Below are 15315 nucleotides of genomic sequence, written 5' to 3'. Positions count from 1 at the left end.
CTGATTTGGATAATCACAGTGCCATTAGCCGCTAATCACACACGCACAAACTGTTGCGCTGAAGATCACAGGGAGACCGCCGAGCAGCGGAACAAACGTAGACACCAGCCAGGCGCGGGGGGCACGCACGTGGGGGGGGGGGGGCCCACTGCTAACAAGCCGCTGGGTTCGATTCCTGACGAGGGCGCCTTTCTGCGTGCAGTTTGTGTCTTCTCCCCCTGTTCTGCAGAGTGTGAGTGAGTGGAGTTTGTGTGATCTCCCCCTGTTCTGCAGAGTGTGTGTGAGTGAGTGGAGTTTGTGTGTTCTCCCCCTGTTCTGCAGAGTGAGTCAGTGAGTGGAGTTTGTGTGTTCTCCCCCTGTTCTGCAGAGTGTGTGTGAGTGAGTGGAGTTTGTGTGTTCTCCCCCTGTTCTGCAGAGTGAGTGTGAGTGAGTGGAGTTTGTGTGTTCTCCCCCTGTTCTGCAGAGTGTATGTGATTGAGTTGAGTTTGTGTGTTCTCCCCCTGTTCTGCAGAGTGAGTGTGAGTGAGAGGAGTTTGTGTGTTCTCCCCCTGTTCTGCAGAGTGTGTGTGAGTGAGTGGAGTTTGTGTGTTCTCCCCCTGTTCTGCAGAGTGAGTGTGAGTGAGTGGAGTGTGTGTGTTCTCCCCCTGTTCTGCAGAGTGAGTGTGAGTGAGAGGAGTTTGTGTGTTCTCCCCCTGTTCTGCAGAGTGTGTGTGAGTGTGTGGAGTTTGTGTGTTCTATCCCTGTTCTGCAGAGTGTGTGTGAGTGAGTGGAGTTTGTGTGTTCTTCCCCTGTTCTGCAGAGTGTGTGTGAGTGAGTGGAGTTTGTGTGTTCTCCCCCTGTTCTGCAGAGTGTGTGTGAGTGAGTGGAGTTTGTGTGTTCTCCCCCTGTTCTGCAGTGTGTGTGAGTGAGTGGAGTTTGTGTGTTCTTCCCCTGTTCTGCAGAGTGCGTGAGTGAGAGGAGTTTGTGTGTTCTCCCCCTGTTCTGCAGAGTGTGTGTGAGTGAGTGGAGTTTGTGTGTTCTTCCCCTGTTCTGCACTGTGCGTGAGTGAGAGGAGTTTGTGTGTTCTCCCCCTGTTCTGCAGAGTGTGTGTGAGTGAGTGGAGTTTGTGTGTTCTCCCCCTGTTCTGCAGAGTGAGTGTGAGTGAGTGGAGTTTGTGTGTTCTTCCCCTGTTCTGCAGAGTGAGTGTGAGTGAGTGGAGTTTGTGTGTTCTCCCCCTGTTCTGCAGAGTGTGTGTGAGTGAGTGGAGTTTGTGTGTTCTCCCCCTGTTCTGCAGAGTGTGTGTGAGTGAGTGGAGTTTGTGTGTTCTCCCCCTGTTCTGCAGAGTGTGTGTGAGTGTGTGGAGTTTGTGTGATCTCCCCTTGTTCTGCAGAGTGAGTGTGAGTGAGTGGAGTTTGTGTGTTCTTCCCCTGTTCTGCAGAGTGAGTGTGAGTGAGTGGAGTTTGTGTGTTCTCCCCCTGTTCTGCAGAGTGTGTGTGAGTGAGTGGAGTTTGTGTGTTCTCCCCCTGTTCTGCAGAGTGTGTGTGAGTGAGTGGAGTTTGTGTGTTCTCCCCCTGTTCTGCAGAGTGTGTGTGAGTGTGTGGAGTTTGTGTGATCTCCCCCTGTTCTGCAGAGTGAGTGTGAGTGAGTGGAGTTTGTGTGTTCTCCCCCTGTTCTGCAGAGTGTGTGTGAGTGTATGGAGTTTGTGTGTTCTCCCTTTGTTCTACAGAGTGTGTGTGAGTGTGTGGAGTTTGTGTGTTCTCCCCCTGTTCTGCAGAGTGTGTGTGAGTGAGTGGAGTTTGTGTGTTCTTCCCCTGTTCTGCAGAGTGTGTGTGAGTGTGTGGAGTTTGCGTGATCTCCCCCTGTTCTGCAGAGTGAGTGTGAGTGAGTGGAGTTTGTGTGTTCTACCCCTGTTCTGCAGAGTGAGTGTGAGTGAGTGGAGTTTGTGTGTTCTTCCCCTGTTCTGCAGAGTGTGTGTGAGTGTGTGGAGTTTGTGTGATCTCCCCCTGTTCTGCAGAGTGAGTGTGAGTGAGTGGAGTTTGTGTGTTCTCCCCCTGTTCTGCAGAGTGAGTGTGAGTGAGTGGAGTTTGTGTGTTCTCCCCCTGTTCTGCAGAGTGAGTGTGAGTGAGTGGAGTTTGTGTGTTCTCTCCCTGTTCTGCAGAGTGAGTGTGAGTGAGTGTGGAGTTTGTGTGTTCTCTCCCTGTTCTGCAGAGTGTGTGTGAGTGTGTGGAGTTTGTGTGTTCTCCCCCTGTTTTGCAGAGTGAGTGTGAGTGAGTGGAGTTTGTGTGTTCTCCCCCTGTTCTGCAGAGTGTGTGCGAGTGAGTGGAGTTTGTGTGTTCTCCCCCTGTTTTGCAGAGTGCGTGAGTGAGTGGAGTTTGTGTGTTCTCCCGCTGTTCTGCATGGGTTTCATCTGAGTTCTCCAGTTTACTCTCGTCACTAAAGACACCCACAATGCAACTGGTATTAGCCAAACCCAAGTCCCAGCGCCGACAGATCACAGCAGCAACATTGCCCCAAATCCTGCGGAAAATTGGCATGACCCTCCTGAAAACGAGTCTTGTAATTCCTCAGTGAGGCTGTTATGGGTAAGAAGGCGCAGCAGCAGGAGCAGCAGCAGCAGGAGCAGCAGGAGCAGCAGGAGCAGCAGCAGCAGTGTTATGTATAGTCACCGATGGTGACTTGGACGGTTCAGTGCACACGTCGTGAGGTCAGAGGTCGATGTTGATGGATGATGGAGGTCGCATTGCTCGGCCCTTGTGAAATGAAATGAGCACTGGGTTGTCCTCTTTCAGAAATTGCAATCAGTGAGGGAAATTCCACGTTACCATGACAGGAGTGGCTGTACATCTGTGTAACAACACGGAAGCATACAGCCGTTAGGGAGTTCACACGTGTGTGTGTGTGTTAGTGTATTCACACGTGTGTATGTGCGTACGTGTGTTAGTGAGTACACACGTGCATGTGTGTGTGTTAGTGGGTTCACACGCGCGCGCGTATCGCCGGCATTCCACCAAAATCAGCTGGCATCCCGGGCACGCGTCAAGCTCGACACGCGGGCCACCGGGAATGTGGCTACCCTCTCCCCTCGCTCTCCCCTCGCTCTCTCCTCGCTCTCCCCTCGCTCTCCCCTCGCTCTCCCCTCGCTCTCACCGCACTCTCCCCTCACTCGCCCTCAGACTCACCACGCTATCACCACATACTCCCCTCGCTCTCCCCTCGCTCTCCCCTCGCTCTCCCCTCGCTCTCCCCTCGCTCTCCCCTCACTCGCCCTCAGACTCACCACGCTATCACCACATACTCCCCTCGCTCTCCCCGCTCTCCCCCCACTCTCTCCCCACTCTCTCCCCTCACTCTCCCCGCGCTCTCCCCCCACTCTCTCCCCACTCTCTCCCCGCTCTCCCCCCACTCTCTCCCCTTGCTCTCCCCGCTCTCCCCCCACTCTCTCCCCACTCTCTCCCCACTCTCTCCCCGCTCTCTCCCCGCTCTCTCCCCGCTCTCCCCCCACTCTCCCCCCACTCTCTCCCCACTCTCTCCCCACTCTCTCCCCGCTCTCCCCCCACTCTCTCCCCGCTCTCTCCCCACTCTCTCCCCACTCTCTCCCCACTCTCCCCCCACTCTCTCCCCACTCTCTCCCCGCTCTCCCCCCACTCTCTCCCCTCTCTCTCCCCGCTCTCCCCCCACTCTCTCCCCACTCTCCCCCCACTCTCTCCCCACTCTCTCCCCGCTCTCTCCCCACTCTCTCCCCTTGCTCTCCCCTCTCTCCCCCCACTCTCTCCCCGCTCTCTCCCCTTGCTCTCCCCGCTCTCCCCCCACTCTCTCCCCTTGCTCTCACCATGATCTATCCTCGCCCTCCCTGAGACTCACCACGCGCTCACCACATACTCCCCTCACTCTCCCCTGGCTCTCCCCTCACTCTCCCCTGGCTCTCCCCTCACTCTCCCCGCACTCTCCCCGCGCTCTCTCTCTCTCGTTGTGCCGACCCTGTCCCCTCGCTCTCCCCTGGGGGGCAGCCGCTGGCAGCTAAGTGGCTGGGCCGGTTGCACACGCGGGAAGTCCCACGTGGTGTGTCCAGAGTGACCAGGTGAGCGCTCGAGGGACCAGGATCGGGAAGACCCACGTGGTGTGTCCAGAGTGACCAGGGTCACCAACACCGTAAAAGCGAAACGATAACAACTGAGATGCAACAATGAAGCAAACAGAAATCAGAGTAGAGACAACCGGATAGAAATCAGGCCAGAGGCAAGCACAAATAAATCCGTGTGTGTGTGTGTGCTTGTGTGTTCGCCTGCGTATGTTCATGTGTAGCTGTGCGGGTGTACGTGTGTATGCATGTCTGTGTGTCTGCGTATGTGCATGTGTAGCTGTGCGCGTGTACGTGTGTATGCATGTCTGTGTGTCTGTGTATGAAGTGTTCTATGACCTCCGGCCAGCAGGCCTTAGACGCTTCACGTGGCCTCAAAGTGCATGGCACAAGTGCCGTGGTGACGTCGCCATCCCTTAGTGGTGAATGGCGGTTGTTGGTGTGTGTGTGTGCTATGTGTGTGTGTGACGTCTGTGTGTGTGACATGTGTGTGTGTAGGGGGAATGGTAGTGCAGCGTTTAGCGCGCCGCGCTACGAACCCGGCCGGCCGAGTTTCATTGCCGCTCACGGCCAACACCGGTGACGAATATCTGAACCGGCCCTAGGCCTCCCCTAAGTGTGCTCAGCCTTAAATGAGTACTTGGTCTTGATGTGTAGACATCAGCGTTGGGGAGACACAGGAAGCCGGACGTAGTAGTGGCCACCTACCCCCTTGTGCGCTGCGCTGGCCTTCACAGCCGCTCGCGAACAGCACGTGCCCCTAGAGGCTGTCCAGGCTTCACGAGGGCCGTGCGTCGTTTGTCTCCGTCGCGTGCGCAGTGACGGGCGCATCGTGGTGCAGCCGCTGTGCGGGGCCCACCACTTTGCGGTGGCCGCACACGAGGAGCAGGTGAACTGCATCGACAGCGGCAGGGACGTGATCGTGAGCGGCTCGCGCGACAAGACGGCCAAGGTGGCTCCCCACGGCCGCACGCTCACACTCCACCACTCTCACTCATAGTCACCCTCACACTCAACCACTTGCTCTCATCTTCACACTCAACCACTCACACTCAACCACTCACCCTCATCGTCACCCTCACACTCAACCACTCACCCTCATCGTCACCCTCATACTCAACCACTCACCCTCATCGTCACCCTCACACTCAATCACTCACCCTCACACTCAACCACTCGCCCTTAACATCACCCTCACACTCAACCACTCACCCTCAACGTCACCCTCACACTCAACCACTCGCCCTCACAGTCGCCCCTCATTACATGAACACTGAACCCACACACACGAGCCCCGTGTGCGAAGGTGCCGTGCCCACAATGTGGAGCACAAACCACTGGAAGGGATCTCAGAAGCAGTTCTGTGACATCTGCTTCCCACCTGTGGACCATCACCCCAACGATACGGAGCGTGACGCAACGATAACCCACAATGCTATCCCTCTCACTGGCCATAAGACTCATCGTGAGCCTAACACCCACCCTGACAATAACCCGAGCACCTAACCCAACCTAACCACAACCATAACCACTCAGGAGACAAAGGCGACCGGGCGTGGTGCTGGCCACCCGCCCCCTCGTGTGCCGTGACGGCCTTCACAGCTGCTCGCTAACAGTACTTGCCCTAGCAGTCTGCTGAGGCTATACGGGGGATCTTTATCTTTTCCGTGCCACAAAGAGGCCAGGCCTTATCATCAGCCACACCAAAACAAAACACCTGGCTGGGCGCGCTGTACCATCAAACACTGCGCCCCTTCAACTCCCCGTGAGTAATGGTGGTTGTGGAAAGGGTGGAGGAGTTTCCTTAACTGGGCAGTGTGCTCGTGGCCAGCTCCGGTTTTGGCAGCGGAGATCTCACTCCAAATCAGTCAAATGGTATATTATCTTTTCATCGGATGCGTAACGCTGTGTGGAAGCTGCCAGGCCTGTTGCTCCATGCGAAGCTCCGGGTCGTCTCGGCCACAGTTGCTGCACCCTCTATTCTCTACGCTTGCGAAACGTGGAGCCCTTTAAAGGGAAATATCTGCGGCAGCTTGGACATTCAGGATGGGTGCCTGCGATCCATCCTGGGATGAACCAGACTGGATTTTGTGAGGAGCTCACAGATTCATAAAAGATATGGGCACTTTCCCATCGGTGAGTTCCTCCGGCAGACGAGGCTGTGTTGGCTGGGTCATGTAGCCCGCATGCCCAGCCACCGCATGCCCAAGCTGCTGCTGTTTGTAAAGGATGCTATTGGACAGTTGGAGGCAGTCGCCCTCCGACAGTAGCGGAGGGCAGAGGAGCGAAGCGCCACGTGGATAAAACACCGCACAGGTGGGCATCTCAGTCAACCCGTGACCTCCTGCCAGCGAGTCTTTGACACTTCATGTGGCCTCCGAGTGCATCTAGCCTGGCACAAACACCGCGGTGATGTCACCGCCACTTAGTGGTGAATGCCAGTTGTTGTTGTTGTGGTGTGCGTGTGAAGGTGTGGTCTCTGCTGAACGACCGGAGCAGCGAGTGTTTGCACACCATCGACACGCAGGACCGCGTGTGGTCAGTGGCCATCAGCCCCGCACACAGGTACGAAGAGGGGAGAGAGGGAAAGCTACCGGCCATGTATGCACCGGGCGTGCGGTGTGTGGTGCGGGTGGTGATGTGTGGTGTGTGGTGTGTGGTGCGGGTGGTGGCGGTGTGTGTGGTGCGGGTGGTGGTGGCGGTGGTGGTGTGGGTGGTGGTGGTGGCGGTGTGTGGTGTGGGTGGTGGTGGTGGGTGGTGGTGGTGTGTGGTGCGGGTGGTGGTGGTGTGTGGTGCGGGTGGTGGTGGTGTGTGGTGCGGGTGGTGGTGGTGTGTGGTGCGGGTGGTGGTGGTGTGTGGTCCGGGTGGTGGTCGTGTGTGGTGCGGGTGGTGGTGGTGCGGGTGGTGGTGGTGTGTGGTGTGGGTGGTGTGTGGGGCGGGTGGTGGTGGTGTGTGGTGCGGGTGGTGGCGGTGTGTGGTGCGGGTGGTGGTGGTGCGAATGGTGGTGGTGGTGGTGGTGCGGGTGGTGGTGGTGCGGGTGGTGGTGGTGTGTGGTGTGGGTGGTGGTGGTGGTGTGTGGTGCGGGTGGTGGTGGTGTATGGTGCAGGTGGTGGTGGTGGTGTGTGGTGTGGGTGGTGGTGGTGTGTGGTGTGGGTGGTGGTGGTGTGTGGTGCGGGTGGTGGTGGTGCGGTGTGTGGGTGGTGGTGGTGTGTGGTGCGGGTGGTGGTGGTGTGTGGTGCGGGTGGTGGTGGTGCGGTGTGTGGGTGGTGGTGGTGTGTGGTGCGGGTGGTGGTGGTGGTGGTGCGGGTGGTGGTGGTGGTGGTGGTGCGGGTGGTGGTGGTGCGGGTGGTGGTGTGTGGTGTCGCCACGTGGCCCGAGTGTGCGTGCGACAGGCGCGGTGCGCGGACTCCGGCACACGCCTGGCGTTGTTGTTCTTCCCCCGTGTTGGTTTTGCCCGGCAATTAGAGCCGATTGTTGCCATGAATGGAGGGTGGCGGCGGCGGTGGCGGGGAAGTGGGCGCCCCGCCTCTTGGCAGCCTACTCACAAGAGGGGGACCACACGTGCGGCCGCTCGCTCAGCTGCCCGGCGACACAGCGAGAGAGAGACGGGAAGAGAGAGGGGGGCAGAGAGGGGAAATCGAGGGGGCAAGGGGTGGCACGGAGAGAGAGGGGGGTGGGGGGCTGCACAGGGAGAGAAGGGCCAACATGGCGAGAGATTGGGGGTGGCACGGGCAGAGAGGAAAGAGAGAGAGGGGGGGGGGGGTCCATTGAGAGAGCGGAGGCACGTGGTGGTGGTGCTGGGGGGAGGAATCGAGGGAGAGAGAGGAGGGGGCACGGGTAGAGGAGGGGGCACGGGTAGAGGAGGGGACCGGCGGCGGCACGGGGGAGACACCCGGGGGGGGGGACGGGGGGAGCCGACAGAGACAGACAATGGAGCGGCGGTGGCGGCGTGGGGGGTGGGGGAGCAGCGGGGAGACTTGTTGAGAGGAAAGTGGAGCGAGCGAGAGAAATTGAGAGATGGAGGAAGAGGGCAGGGGGAGTGGTGGGGGTTAATGGAGGCGAGGGCCCTTTGATGTCCGCCGGCAACGCACCTGCGATCAAAGCCGCGCCTGTGCGGAGCGCGCGCGCGTGCACCCGCGTGCACGCGCGTGCGTGTGTGCGGGGAGCGGTGGCGCAGTGGTTAGCGCGCGGCGCTACGAACACGGCGACTCGAGCCCCGATTCCCGCTCAAGACCAATGACAGTGGGGAATATTTGAAGCGGTCTTGGGCCTCCCTTAGGTCGACTCAGCCTTAAATGAGTACAATAAACTAATCAGCACTGGGGAGACCAAAGGAGGCCGGGCGTTTGTATTGGTCAGCCACACCCCTCGGGTGCCGTGCCGGCCTCAATAGGTGCTCGCTAACAGCACTTGCCTAAACCCGTCTGTTAAGGCTATACGGGGGATCTTTGTCTTTTTGTGTGTGGACGTCAGTCTGGGAGCATTGATGATGTGGGGATTGGAGGATGGGACCTCCTGGGTGAACTGCGTGAAATGTTTATGGGAGGATGTGAGGCTGTCTGCGTTGTTGATGGGAGGAGGAGGAGGATGGGAGGAGGATGATGATTATGACGATAACGATGGGAGGCTGTCTGCGTTGTTGATGGCAGGAGGATGATGGGGGGGGGGGACCCGGTGGTTGAACTGGGCGCGCCGCCGTCTCGCCGACGCGAGTCGCCTCCGCGCGCCCCGACGGGAGAGATGAGGGATCTGTCCGGGACCCCGTCACCTGCTTAAATAAAGGACGTGGAATTGAATGTCATAAATCGCAATCAAAACAGCCTCATTGTTGTGGCAGGGAGAGGCGGGCGGGCGGGCGGGCGGGAGACGCGCCGCTCAGTGGAGTCAGTGGAGTCATCGCGCGCAGTTTCCTACCCCCCCCCCCCTCCCACGAGCCGTTACACGGCCCCCCCCCCCAAACCCTCCCAGCCGGGCACCGACCCACGCCCCCCCACCGACCCCCCCCCACCGACCCCCCCCCACCGACCCCCCCCCCGACCCCCTCCCTCTCTCTCGTTGTATTCAGTCGGCGAGGGGGTGCGGCGAGGAGACAAATTTGAAATTCGCGCCCCCCGCCCCCCGCCCCCCGCCCCCAGCCTCCCGCCCCCCTCCGCAGAGGAGATCCCCGCGGCTGACAGCGGCGCCCTGGTCACGTGCCGCGTGCGAGCGCTGTGCGTGCATGGTGCGAGCCTAGGTCGACTCGGCCTCAAATGAGTACCCGGTGCGGTGTGTAAACATCGCCACTGGGGAGACAAAGGCGGCCGGGCGTGGTGCTGGCCACCCACCCCCTCGTGTGCCGCAGTGCCGGCCTTCATAGGTGCTACTCGCTAACAGCACTTGCCCTAACAGTCTGTTCGGGCTACACGGGGGATCTTTGTCTTGTGTTAGTGAGTGAATGTGTGTATTTGTGAGTGTGTTAGTGAATGGTGTGTTATTGAGTGAATGGGTGTGTTAGTGAGTGTGTTAGTGAGTGTGTTAGTGAGTGTGTTAGTGAGTGAATGGGTGTGTTAGTGAGTGTGTTAGTGAGTGCATGGGTGTGTTAGTGAGTGTGTTAGTGAGTGAATGTGTGTATTTGTGAGTGTGTTAGTGATTGGTGTGTTAGTGAATGGGTGTCTTAGTGAGTGTGTTAGTGAGTGTGTTAGTGAGTGTGTTAGTGTGTGTGTTAGTGTCTTAGTGAGTGTGTTAGTGAGTGCATGGGTGTGTTAGTGAGTGTGTTAGTGTGTTAGTGAGTGTGTTAGTGAGTAAATGGGTGTGTTAGTGAGTGTCTTAGTGAGTGAGTTAGTGAGTGCATGGGTGTGTTAGTGAGTGTGCTAGTGTGCTCGTGAGTGTGTTAGTGAGTAAATGGGTGTGTTAGTGAGTGTCTTAGTGAGTGAGTTAGTGAGTGAATGGGTGTGTTAGTGAGTGTGTTAGTGAGTGTGTTAGTGAGTGAATGGGTGTGTTAGTGAGTGTGTTAGTGAGTGAATGGGTGTGTTAGTGTGTTAGTGAGTGTGTTAGTGAGAGTGAGTGCAAGTGGAAGTCTTAGTGAAGGTGATGCGTGTCGTGATGTTGATGTGTGGTGATGTGTGTGTGTTAATATATCGCGCCGTAGGTTGTGATGTACGTGCAGTAATGTTGGTGATGTGTGTGTGTGTGTTGGTGGTGTGTGTGTGTTGGTGATGTGTGTTGGTGATGTGTGTGTGTGTTGGTGATGTGTGTGTGTGTTGGTGGTGTGTGTTGGTGATGTGTGTGTTGGTGATGTGTGTGTGTGTTGGTGATGTGTGTGTTGGTGATGTGTGTGTGTGTGTTGGTGATGTGTGTGCTGGTGATGTGTGTGTTGGTGATGCGTGTGTGTGTTGGTGATGTGTGTGTGTGTGTTGGTGATGTGTGTGTGTGTGTGTTGGTGATGTGTGTGTGTGTTGGTGATGTGTGTGTGTGTGTGTTTGGTGATGTGTGTGTGTGTGTGTTGGTGATGTGTGTGCGTGTGTTGGTGATGTGTGTGTTGGTGATGTGTGTGTGTGTGTTGGTGATGTGTGTGTGTGTGCTGGTGATGTGTGTGTGTGTGTTGGTGATGTGTGCGTGTGTTGGTGATGTGTGTGTTGGTGATGTGTGTGTTGGTGATGTGTGTGTGTGTGTGTGTTGGTGATGTGTGTGTGTGTGCTGGTGATGTGTGTTGGTGATGTGTGTGTGTGTTGGTGATGTGTGTTGGTGATGTTTGTGTGTGTGCTGGTGATGTGTGTGTGTGTTGGTGATGTGTGTGTGTGTTGGTGATGTGCGTGTGTTGGTGATGTGTGCGTGTGTTGGTGATGTGTGTGTGTGTTGGTGATGTGTGTGTGTGTTGGTGATGTGTGTGTGTGCGTGTTGGTGATGTGTGTGTTGGTGATGTGTGTGTGTGTGTTGGTGATGTGTGTGTGTGTGTTGGTGATGTGTGTTGGTGATGTTTGTGTGTGTGTTGGTGATGTTTGTGTGTGTGCTGGTGTGTGTGTGTGTTGGTGATGTGTGTGTGTTGGTGATGTGTGGTGTGTGTGTGATGTTGTGTGTGTTGTGATGTGTGTGTTGGTGATGTGTGTGTTGGTGATGTGTGTGTGTGTGTGTTGGTGATGTGTGTGTGTGTGTTGGTGATGTGTGTGTGTGTGCTGGTGATGTGTGTGTTGGTGATGTGTGTGTGTGTTGGTGATGTGTGTTGGTGATGTTTTGTGTGTGCTGGTGATGTGTGTGTGTGTTGGTGATGTGTGTGGTGTTGGTGATGTGTGTGTGTGTTGGTGATGTGTGTGTGTGTGGTGGTGTGGTGTTGGTGATGTGTGTGTGTGTGTTGGTGATGTGTGTGTGTTGTGTGTGGTGGGTGTGCTGGTGATGTGTGGTGATTGTGTGTGTGTTGGTGATGTGTGTGTGTGTTGGTGATGTGTGTGTTGGTGATGTGTGTGTTGGTGATGTGTGTTGGTGATGTGTGTGTTGGTGATGTGTGTGTGTGTGTGTGTTGGTGATGTGTGTGTGTGTGTTGGTGATGTGTGTGTGTGTGTGTTGGTGATGTGTGTGTGTGTGCTGGTGATGTGTGTGTGTGTGCTGGTGATGTGTGTGTTGGTGATGTGTGTGTGTGTGCTGGTGATGTGTGTTGGTGATGTGTGTGTGTGTTGGTGATGTGTGTGTGTTGGTGATGTGTGCGTGTTGGTGATGTGTGTGTGTGTGTGTTGGTGATGTGTGTGTGTGCTGGTGATGTGTGTGTTGGTGATGTGTGTGTGTGTGTGTGTGTTGGTGATGTGTGTTGGTGATATTTGTGTGTGTGCTGGTGATGTGTGTGCATGTGTTGGTGATGCGTGTGTGGTTGGTGATGTGTGTGTGCTGGTGACGTGTGTGTGTGTGCTGGTGATGTGTGTTGGTGATGTGTGTGTGTGTGTTGGTGATGTGTGTTGGTGATGTGTGTGGTGTGTTTGGTGATGTGTGTGCGTGTGTTGGTGATGTGTGTGCGTGTGTTGGTGATGTGTGTGCGTGTGTTGGTGATGTGTGGTGTGTGGTGCTGTGTGTGTTGGTGATGTGTGTGTGCTGGTGACGTGTGTGTGTGTGCTGGTGATGTGTGTTGGTGATGTGTGTGCGTGTGTTGGTGATGTGTGTGTGTGTGTTGGTGATGTGTGTGTGTGTGTTGGTGATGTGTGCGTGTGTTGGTGATGTGCGTTTCGCCGTGTGCAGCGATCTTCGTGCTGATGGCGTTGATGCTCTTGCTGACGGTATTGATGTTCGTGGTGATGGTGGTGCTGATGGGCGAGCGATGTGAGTCTCCTCTGTTATTGGTTATTTACATTTCCTCTTCCACTGTTGTGTTTGCAGACGCTTTGATCTGGGGGCGGCGGGGGCGGGGGGCGGCGTGATGAGGGCAGTGTTTGAACTGCAGTGTGCGTGCTCGTGTGTGTCTGCGCGCGTGTGTGTGTGTGTCTGCGTGTGTGTGGGGAGCGGTGGCACAGTGGTTAGCGCATTGCGCTACGAGCCCAGCGACCCAAATTCGATTCCCGATCACCGCCAACACCACTGACAATTATCTGAACCAGTGCTGAGCCTCCTCTAGGTCGACTCAGCTTCAAAAGAGTACCCGGTGCGGTGTGTAAACATTCCCACGAGGGAGACAAAGGCGACCGGGCGTGGTGCTGGCCAACCACCCCCTCGTGCGCTGTGACGGCCTTCATAGGTGCTCGCTAACAGAACTTGCCCTAACAGTCTGTTGAAGGCTATATGGGGGATCTTTGTCTTGTGCGTGCGTGGCCAAGTTAAATCCTTGGCCATGAATTAGCACCTCCTCTAGGTCGACTCGGCCAAAAACAAGTCCCTGGAGCAGCAGCAGAGTGTGAGTCAGGGCCGTGGCGTGTGCCGGGCACCCCGCGTGAGTCCACCATGCCGGAGGTCGTTGCTTTGTGGTCACGGCGAGGATGCGAGCGACGGCTGGGTGAGTCCACCGTCCCCGTCGGCCTTCTGTGGTCGAGCGAGCGTGCGAGTGACGGCTCCCGATGGCCCCGCGTTCCGGCCGGGGTTCTCTGTTTGTTGTTCCACGCCGTCGGGTTGAGTTTCGCGCCGTGGCGGCGGCGGCGGCGCTGGAGGTTTTTGATTCGAGAGCCGACCGCTGCAGATGTTTCCGCGAGCCGCGATTCGCGGTGTGCGGTTACACCAAAACTCCAACACCCAGCGACGCACACCTGCCACAATGACAAAGATCTCTTCCCACCGATAGTCCGACTCGGGCTGTTGTGCCAAGTTCTGTTAGCGAGCACCTGCGTGGTCTGATGGGGTGCACGAAGTGGGCGTCGTGTGGTCAGCATCACACCCGGCCTCCTCCTCTGTCGAAAGATGGTCACCTCATCGCGTGGCGCTTTCAGATGCGCTTCTGCGGCCGTCTGGAACGCTCTTAGGAAGCCGCCGGAGCTGTGCACTTTAAATCATCTACATTGAAAACTAATTTCTTTAGAACTGCTTTTTGTGTCCCCCCGCACTTCGGATTAGCAGTTGGCTACGTAAGAGGTTCAACACACTTGTTTAATATTACACCGCTACCAGGTACTCATTCAAGGCTGAGTCGACCTGGGTGTGAGGCCCAGGATCGGGAGAGACCTTTGCAGCCGATGATGCCCATGAGCGGGAAATTGAACCAGGGTCGCCGGGTTCGTAGCGCAGCGTCGCGCTATCCACTGCGCCACCGCTCCCCCGTGTGTCGGTGATGCGGTACACCCACACACGCAGGGACACCCACACACGCAGGGACACAAAGACAAAGAGCCCCATATCGCTTGAACAGACTTGGGGTAAGTGCACCGATGAAGTCTGGCATGGCACACGAGGGGGTGGGTGGCCAGCGCCACGCCCGGCCGCCTTTGTCTTCCCATTGGGGATGTTTACACACTGCACCAGGTACTCATTTGAGGAACGAGTCCATCTAGGGCAGGGGTCGGCAACCTACGGCTCCGGAGCCGCATGCGGCTCTTTACGGGCTGCTTCTTGACGATATGTACGTATGTACAGTATGTACTCAGATGCATTGCGGCTCTTGAAATACTGAATTTTGTACCGAATTGGAAAGAAATGGCTCTTCTTGTTATTTTGGTTGCCGACCCCTGATCTAGGGCAAGCCCAGGACCGTTTCAGATAATAGTCACTGGTATTGGCCATGAGCGGGAATCGAACTCGGGTCACCGGGTTCATAGCGTAGCACGCGAACCACGACACTACCGCCCTCCAGACAAAGACACGCGCTGGCACGCACACACACACACACATTGGCACACACACCCACAGACAAGAGTGCACACATTCCCATTCTCTCGTGTTCGACTCGAGAGGCATTTTTGGTCGTAAAAAGTGAAAGGAAGTAACATTAAATATTTGGCCGAAGCACTCTCTCCAGATTAATGTTTTCCAGTGACATTTTGCTAATTGAGTGAGGCCACCTCGCACGAGCTTTGGGTTCACCGACTCATCAGCGGGGCGTAGCCATGAAAAAAACAATCAAAGTGATTTCCTGCTCGAGTGAACATCGTGGCATCGGTGCTCATCTCCCGCTTGCAGCCGAGCAGAGCGAGTGGTGGAAATTCCACATTGCGATTGCGGGAGATGTTAACCACCTCGCCTGGTATACAGGAGGTTGTGGGTTCGATCCCGACCTTGACGACTGTATATTTGGAGTTTGCGTGTTCTCCCCGTCGTCGCGTGGATTTGTCTCCGGGTCCTCCGGTTTTTCCCTCCATATTTAGAACCACGCGTTCAGAGTTCTTGTCTGCTACTAGCCCAGCGGGCCTTACCTCTTAAAAAAACAAGTTATTTAGAGGGACAACTGTTTTCTTCCGCACAAAACAGTACTCGTTTTATGGACCCCAGGGGGAGAGGAGGGATGATGGGCTGAGTCAACCCCCCGACCCCAATCAGGAGTTCAACTCACGCCGTTCCAGTTTCGGGCCACTCGCTTTCCCGCTGAGCCACCCGGGCGGACTGCACAATCCAGCGCCACCGGACGCATGCTGGCGTACTCGGCCGGTGAGACTCGCTGGATGACGGGATGCCGCTTCAGTTAATAGTCACTGGTATTGAATGAAGGGATGCCGCTGGGTCCCCTCGTCAAGGGTCACCGGGGCCCACGTACATCGTCATCATGAGCCACGTCCTGTCCACTGCTGGATGAAAGCCCCACCCATCGTGCCGAAGCCACGTCTCGTGGTCTCGCAAAGCAGCGGTCCGACGAGATCCCGATCTCGCCGTCGCCCCGCTCCCTG

The 15315-nt window shown here is 56.6% G+C and overlaps 1 protein-coding gene across 3 annotated transcripts in view; it reads left to right on the top strand.

Moving 5' to 3' along the window:
* The window catches only part of FBXW4 (F-box and WD repeat domain containing 4), a 48468-nt gene that overhangs the window by 10271 nt on the left and 22882 nt on the right, over positions 1–15315 (top strand). For 2 of the 3 annotated variants that reach the window (XM_061556220.1, XM_061556219.1), the window contains exons 4-5: positions 4877–5009; positions 6528–6622. In XM_061556220.1, the coding sequence (XP_061412204.1) occupies positions 4877–5009; positions 6528–6622 (228 nt within the window). Of the gene's footprint in view, positions 1–4876; positions 5010–6527; positions 6623–12256; positions 12338–15315 lie in introns of all 3 variants that reach the window. The other variant, XM_061556218.1, reaches the window with a different exon arrangement.

Source organism: Lethenteron reissneri, chromosome 22, assembly GCF_015708825.2.
Source record: "Lethenteron reissneri isolate LAM-NWPU_2019-01 chromosome 22, ASM1570882v1, whole genome shotgun sequence".
Classification (NCBI taxonomy): Eukaryota; Metazoa; Chordata; class Hyperoartia; order Petromyzontiformes; family Petromyzontidae; genus Lethenteron; species Lethenteron reissneri.
The sequence above is the reverse complement of the archived record's forward strand: the minus strand, read 5'-3'. Positions and strand labels throughout refer to the sequence as shown.